Source organism: Octopus bimaculoides, chromosome 7 (assembly GCF_046866305.1).
Source record: "Octopus bimaculoides isolate indiv1 chromosome 7, ASM4686630v1, whole genome shotgun sequence".
Lineage (NCBI taxonomy): Eukaryota > Metazoa > Mollusca > Cephalopoda > Octopoda > Octopodidae > Octopus > Octopus bimaculoides.
The window spans coordinates 112,314,846-112,322,930 of record NC_142934.1 but is presented as its reverse complement, the minus strand read 5'-3'; the positions used below and the strand labels follow the sequence as shown (position 1 = coordinate 112,322,930).

The 8,085-nt window shown below is 40.2% G+C and overlaps 1 protein-coding gene across 1 annotated transcript in view; it reads right to left on the bottom strand.

Annotated features, from left to right (window-relative positions):
• Positions 1 to 8,085, bottom strand: part of LOC106878539 (uncharacterized) — a 197,662-nt gene that overhangs the window by 89,327 nt on the left and 100,250 nt on the right. Inside the window, exons 9-11 of the mRNA XM_089355785.1 lie at positions 6,239 to 6,337; positions 4,789 to 4,890; positions 2,089 to 2,190 (exon numbers count right to left, since the gene is read on the bottom strand). Of these exons, the coding sequence (XP_089211911.1) occupies positions 2,089 to 2,190; positions 4,789 to 4,890; positions 6,239 to 6,337 (303 nt within the window). The remainder of the gene's footprint in view (positions 1 to 2,088; positions 2,191 to 4,788; positions 4,891 to 6,238; positions 6,338 to 8,085) is intronic.

Genomic DNA, 8,085 nt, shown 5'->3' with positions numbered 1-8,085 from the left:
TCGAACAATTTTTCTTCTTTTTTTTTCTTTCCAGAAGTCTCAATATCAATTAGATAAGTTGACCAATAAATCAACAGTATCGATCAGTCTGTAAATCAATCGTTAATGTAATTATTTTTGTCGCCAAACAATCATTAAGATTCAGTTCATGACTAGAAATGTTATTCTTGCTTCTTTTAGACCATGATATTCAGTTTATTTATTTATTATTATCATTATTATTATTATTATTATTATCATTATTATTATTATTATTATTATTATTATTATTATTATTATTATTATTATTATTATTATTATTATTATTATTATTATTATTATTTTGTTATCAGAGGAGGTAAGTTTAATTACAAGAAAAAGGGTAGAAGCTACAATCACTGCTTTTTCTTCCCCCAAAATTCCGCCAGTAATTATCTTTAGATCGACGCACTAGCGTAGCTAGAGTGTGTGCCGCCCAGAGCGGCCCTTCCAATTGCCGCCGTCGGACCCCACAAAAACACATATTGCCTACAGCAGACCCAAAAGTGCCACCCCTTTAAAAGTGCTCACGGGGCGGACTGCCCCTACCGCCCCCCTTAGCTACGCTTGTGGATCGACGCAAGCATGGCTGTGTGATTAAGGAACTCGCTTTACAACTATGTGTTTTCGGGTTCAGTCCCACTGTGCGTCACCTTGGGCAAGTGTCTTCAACTATCGTCCCGGGCCAACCAAAGCTTTGCGAGTGAATTTGATTGACGGAAACCGCGTGGAAGCCTGTCGTATACACATACATACATACATATATATATATATATATATATATATATATATATATATATATATATATATATATATATATATATATATATATATATATTTGAAGGTTTGGACGTGATGTACAGATATTATATAGAAAAAAATTAATTAAGGTACTCAGAAACCTGGATGTTTGTACATTTACAGGTTTTTATTAATGTCACATATTAAATGAAGCGCTTTTCACCTAGTCGTGTAGGTTTTTCAAATTGTTTTTCAAATTGTTTTTCAAAAACAATTTGAAAAACCTACACGACTAGGTGAAAAGCGCTTCATTTAATATGTGACATTAATAAAAATCTGTAAATGTACAAACATTCAGGTTTCTGAGTACCTTAATTAATTTTTTTCTCTCTCTCTCTCTATATATATTTATGTGTGTTTGTGTGTGTGTGTGTGTGTCTGTGTCTGTGTTTGCCTGCCGCCATCGCTCGCTTGGCAACCGATGTTGGTTCGTTTACGTTCCCATAACCTATTAGTGGTTCAGCTGAAGACACTGACAGAATAGGTACGAAGCTTTGAAAATAAGTATCGGGGGTCGATTTATTCGGTTAGACCCTTCAGAGTGGTGCTCCAGCATGACCACAGTCCAATGACTGAAAGAAGTGAAAGATAAAAGTTAACAGGCCTAGCTCGAATCTTTGTCGCAGATTTGACTCTGCTAAAAGCATTTGTGGGCCATGCGGTGTTGTTTAACCGAATGAAGTATTAAGTTTATCATCCAGAAAATATGAAAGGTCCCTCTGACGGGTCTGTGATTGAACTCACAACGTCGTAGCTGTAAGACGAACTGGTTAATCCACACAGCCATTGATGAATATTAAGTCTTTCTAATTCTGGCACAAGGCCAGCAATTTTAGAGAGAGGAGTAAGTCGATAACATCGATTCAAGTGCTCAACTGGTACTTATTTTGTTGACCTCGAAAGAAGCAAAGAGCAAAGTTGACTTCCGCAGTGTTTAAACTTAGAATGTAAAAACAGGAATAAATGCTACTAGGCATTTTTGTTCGACGCACTAAAAACTCTGCAGATTCGCTGCCTCGCTATTATTCTTTTATTCTTTTACTTGTTTCAATCATTTGATTGCGGCCATGCTGGAGCACCACCTTACAGGGTTTTTTTAGTCGAAGAATTCGACCGATCTCAGGACTTATTCTTTGTAAGCCTAGTACTTATTCTATCGGCCTCTTTTGCCGAACCGCTAAGTTACTCTTTCTGAACTCCATTACCCCAGAATCTGCAAAAAACCCGTCCACCATTTGGCACCTTGGCTAGATTTGGCTGATACTTTACCTCCAGTCTCACATTCGGGTCAGCTCCACTCTTTAATAACATCTCGGCACACAACTCTCCGTCTTTGGCTTTCGCTGCCAGGTGAAGCGGCATCTCATGTGACTGGAAGAAAAATACGATAACGGCCATTGCTTGTAATTGAAATTATATAAAGTGTAATGTACATGTATAGACTTACGCACGCTCGCACGCACTCACGCACACACTCACACACACACACATATACGCACACGCTCACATATACACGAAACGCGTACACACGCAGACATACATACAAATACAAAACGCATACACACATATACACAAACGCATTCGCATGAGAACTAACTCACACACAAACAAATACGAGACAAACATGCACGTAGTTATACACTCAGATTTAAAAACGAACATACACATATATAATTGCAAATACGAATATGTACACGCACACAAACTTAAACGCACACACACACACACACTCATACAAATGTTCATACTCACACATTTCCCCACACATACATAACCACATACGGATACACTGCAGACAACGCCCACTCTACTCTGCATTTATAAATGAAGTTATTCCATTCAGTACAAAGAAAAGAAAAGAGGCAAAAAACGCACATATAAAAAATATTAAATTTACGTTTTTTCTTGCATAAGACAAGATGATGTAATTTATGCAACACAATTATGAAGCAACCTCTCCATCACTCCTCTCCAAATGAGCTCCATTGTTTTCTCAGAGGAAATATCGAAAGCTTCGGGGATCGAGCTTTTTGGAATATTTTTTAGAGTCAATGATATTTCTATATTATGGGGCGTTAAGAAAATTTTATGATAGTATTTTCGTAATATGAAAATTTTCACTTATAAAAAGCGTAGATACTGCTGTGTTTAAAAATGTTTGTTTCACTACCACATTGTAGTTCGATGAAAGACATTTCCATCGGTGACCATCCTTTCTGTTTTTTCGAAAGTGTGTGTGGTTCGTCTCTTTATAAATTGTCAAGTAAACATTATGTATAATGACGATCACGAGGGGCATTCCAGAAGTTTTTAGACTATTTTAGAATAAGTAGTTATAACTGTCATAGATTATTGTAATTATAGAATATCCTTTCTGTACATCTAATAAGCTGACCTGCCGACTTTTGTTATTCCAGATTGAAGGAAACGGCTGTAACGGCACTTTGAACTCACAGCTTGTCACAGCTTATTAAACTCTGCTTGTCACAATTCCATCCAGATAACGGACTACTTGACAGATATGAGCCTCAAAACTGCCCCTCACCCTCCCTACAGTCCAGACCTTATACCCTGTAAGTTTTGGTTGTTCCTCCCCCCACCCCAAGCTGAAGGAAAATCTCAGGGTCAGTCGTTTTGAAGACATTAAGAAAATGGAGGCTGTGACAAGAGTCCCGGACACATTCACCTTGGAGGTTTTCCACGGGGCCTTCACGAACTGGCTGGTGTGCTACAAGTGCATTGAAGTTAGAGGATTCTACTTTGAAGGAAATTAGAACTTTGTGCTTCTTTGAAATTAATAAATGTCTCTCTCCTTAAAAAGTCTAAAATCTGGAAGACGCCTCGTATTTATTCATCATCATACAAAGAAAGTATCAACGAGCAATATATATTTGATAATATGCTATTTCTAAGCAAGTTGAGCAACCACACGGAGACTTCACACAGAGGCCTCAAATACAGGCCTGTTCATTGGCTTAGATACTTGCGCTAAGGTGCGAATCTATATACTAAGGTTCGAACCTTGAATGTTATTTACAATACTGCTACAGATATTTGTGTTATATACTAAGGCATGACCCCTGAATATTATATACAATGTTGCTACTCTGGTGAATTATATAGCTACGCTAGGTATGACCAAGGCCGGTCTTAAATGAATTAGACAGACTTGTTTAAATTGGGCCTCGCACCAAGAGAGGGCTCTGCGCCAATAGAGAGTCCCGCACCAAGAGAGGGTCCCGCGCACATGCTCGAACGGAGGACGCCATGATGAATTTTTAGTATATCATTGTGGCTAATGTGGTGGAGTGGAGGCACAATGGCCCAGTGGTTAGAGCAGCGGACTCGCGGTCGGAGGGTCGCGGTTTCGATTCCCAGACCGGGCGTTGTGTGTGTGTTTATTGAGCGAAAATACCTAAGGCTCCACGAGGCTCTGGCAGGGGGGTGGGGTGACCCCTGTCGTACTCTTTCGCCCCAACTTTCTCTCACTCTTTCTTCCTGTTACTTGGGTAAAGCTGCGATGGACTGGCGTCCCGTCCAGCTGGTGGTGGTGGTGGTGGGGCAACACATACGCCATAGAAACCGAGAAACCGGGCCCATGAGCTTGGCTAGGCTTTGAAAGGGTGAAAGAAGAAAGAATGTGGTGGAACCTCAAGCCTCCAAAGCTTTTTGGCTGGGAATAGTGTACTACACAAACTATAAAGCATCAATCTTCAGTTTTACAGAGTAGAGGGTTCCACTGACAATTCTCTAATTGGGTCCCGCACTTCTTAGCGCCGGCCCTTGGTTTGAGATCTTTATATTAGATGGTCATATGTAACTCATGTGTATTCTGACATGTACTTTGACTGTACTGGATGCCAAACAAGGATCCTTGAAGAATCTTTATTTTCAAGGTTTTTAAAATGAAAATAAGGCAGAGTAAAAAAATCAAAACAAACAAAACAAAATAACAATTTTGATGCTCACCTTTCCTGCTTTACCATCAACCCGTGCTCCGAAACCAAGCAAAACTTGTACAACTTCAGGATGCGAGTGTTTCACTGCTAAGTGCAGGGCTGTGTAACCATCCTGTGTGCGTTGGGGAGTAAAAAAAAAACAGTGTAATGAGTGACGACGTGGTAGGGAGAATGTGGGTGAGGGGAAAGATCGTCTTGGAAATAATATGTGGGGCTTAGTGTAATGGAATATAGCGTGGTGAGAAGTAGAATGATGGGAAATAATCCTGTGGGAAATTGTGAAGTGGGAAGTGGTATGGTGAGATGTAGTGTGGTGGGAAACAGTGTGGTGGGAGATAGAGAGATGGGAAAGAGTGGTGGGAAATGAAGTGATAGGACGAAGAGTGGTGGGAAATAACGTTTTGGGGGAGATAAGAATGTGGGAAACAGAGTGGTAGGAAAATGGTGGGAAATAGTGTGGTGGGAAATAGTGTGACGTGAAATATAATTTGGTAGATAGTAAATTTTCATGAATGATTTACTATGAACCAAATGAGAATAACCTAGGCATCTTGAACACCCAAGAAACTGCTGGCAATTGTAAAGACAAGGAAACTGAAATGGTGTGGCCATGTCACAAGAATCTCCAGCATAGTAAATAACAGTCCTGCAGGGCACAGTGGAAGATAGACGAAAATAGGGCAGGCCAAAGAAAAGATGGGATTGTAATATCAAAAAGGGGACAGGCTTCAATTACGCCGACTCACAACAGAGGGTAGTAGAAGACCGAGAGAAGAAGCGTAGTTTAGTGTGACGTCATCAGTGAAGGCACCAACGACCAAACGGACAAAGGATAGATAGAGTAAGAACAGGAAATACAACTGGACTACTCTGCATTCTTTGTGTGTATATACGTATATGTATGTATGGAGGTAGGTATGTAGGTATGTATGCTTATGTATGTATGTATGTGTGTGTGTATGTATGTATGTATGTATGCATGCATGCATGTATGTATGTATGTATGTATGTATGTATGCATGTATGTATGTATGCATGTATGTATGTATGTTTATGTATGTATGTTTATGTATGTGTGTTGGTATGTATGTTATGTATCTATGTGTGTATGAAAGGTGAGCAAATAATGAAAAAATTGTATTGACAAAATGAGGAAAATTCCAATTCCATTAAAATGCTTTTTGCAGTTTTGTAGTTGTTGTTGTTATTGTTGCTACTGCTGCTGCTGGTGTTGTTGATGTTAATATTGTTTAACTCCGGGTCAAATTTTATCGAACTTACTTATAATCAAAAGCATTCCAAGTGTGACGACCCCGTCTTTTTACATTATCAAATGTTGAGGTTCACTTATTGGATTGTCGATAACAATGATGATGGCGGTGGCGATGATAGTTTTGATGATGACGATGATGATGATGATGATGATGACGACGACGACGACGATGACGATGATGACTTACCTTGGTTTCTGTATCCACCGCAGCCCCTTTTTGCAATAGTGCCTTCACCACAGACACATGGCCGTTCATTGCAGCAACGTGAAGGGCGACAGCTCCTGACTGTATGAAAGGAAGACAAAAAAAAAACAAAGCATAAAAGACATACCACAGCAGCCTTGTTTGCACGGAAATATACATGATCACACACACACACACACACACACACACACACACACACACACACACACACACACACACACACACACACACACACACACACACACACACATACAAAACTTCCCGCACGTATACATTGAGTATTGAGGATTAGGCTGGCGAGATCACGAATAACCCACTTTCTTGAAAGGAGCAGCCTGCTGAACCCCAACCAACGTGGGTTCCATAATGGAAGGAACTGCCTAACGCAGCTCCTGCATCACTTTGATGACATTTTGAGAGCTTTGGGAGAAGGCTCCAAAACCGATGTCATCTACCTTGATTTCAACAACGCTTTTCACAGGGGTGGTCATAAGATTCTTTTGGAAAAAAAACCTATCCAACATTGGTTTCTCTGGAAAGTTACTACGCTGGATCAAGTGTTTCCTGACAGACAGAACCCAGCACATTGCAGTCGAAGGAGTAAAATCAAGCCCGGTCAAAGTCAGTAGTGGTGTTCCACAAGGCACTGTGTTGGACCCACTTCTCTTCATCATCTACATTAATGCCATTACTGACATCATCAAGCACAGCAACATAAGAATTTTTGCAGATGATTCCAAGCTCCAGAAGGTTATCAACGAAGTGGGTGACTGGACATGCCTTCAGTCAGACCTACTGGCTGTTATCCAATGGGCGGAAAAGAATAATATGCTGCTGAATGAGGACAAATTTGAGTTAATACGCTTTGGAAAAGAGGATACTCTGAAACTCCCATACTCCCTTCACTCAGGTGAAACTCTCATGACATCCAACAACATCGGAATCTTGGGAGTAATTGCGAACAACAACATAAGCTGGACCGCTTATATAAACAGCGAAGTTGACATGGCCCTCAGAATGTGTTCCTGGATTCTTAGAACTTTCAAATCAAGAGATATCCACACCATTATCCTTCTCTACTCTACTTTTGCCCGACTCCACCTTGAATACTGTTGTCCACTGTGGTCTCCACACACGAAACAAAGTATCATGAAAACTGAAGCACCTCAAAGGTCAAACAAGATAGATGATATGACATGCCTTGACTATTAGGGTCGATTAGAAAAGCTCAACCATTATTCTTTTCAACGCCGCCGTGAGCGCTACATCATCTGCGGGATGTAGAAAATATTCCATCATAATTTCCCAAATGATATTGGCATCGCCTTTAAGATACACCCAAGACTTGGACCCCGTGCTATCCGCCCACAACATAAATCATACTTGCATCTCATAACAACAATACGGCACAATTATTTCACCTCAATTGTCTCCACTCTCTTTAACATTACACCAAAACACATTAAAGTAGAAACAGACCCCACAAAGTCCAAGAAGTCTTTGGACAGATTCCTTGAAGAAATCCCGGATAAACCTCCTACATCCGGATGTATCTCCGTAAACAATAACCCTCTACTTGAGTGGGCCGTGTTGTCCGAATACTGATTTGAATGACTTCGCCAGGTGGTTTTATTAAGGTAGACATGGCCTGGACCAGTACTAACTGAAACCTATCAAAGCATCAAAGTATACGTGCTTGGGCGTAAACAAGTATTTTTGCAGTCAAATATGTGTATTTGTTAATGTGGTACAGGAGTGTGTTTATACGCAATATCGTATCCGTTGGGCGGGTGTGAGTTCTGTATCTATGTCAGAATGCAACGTATACG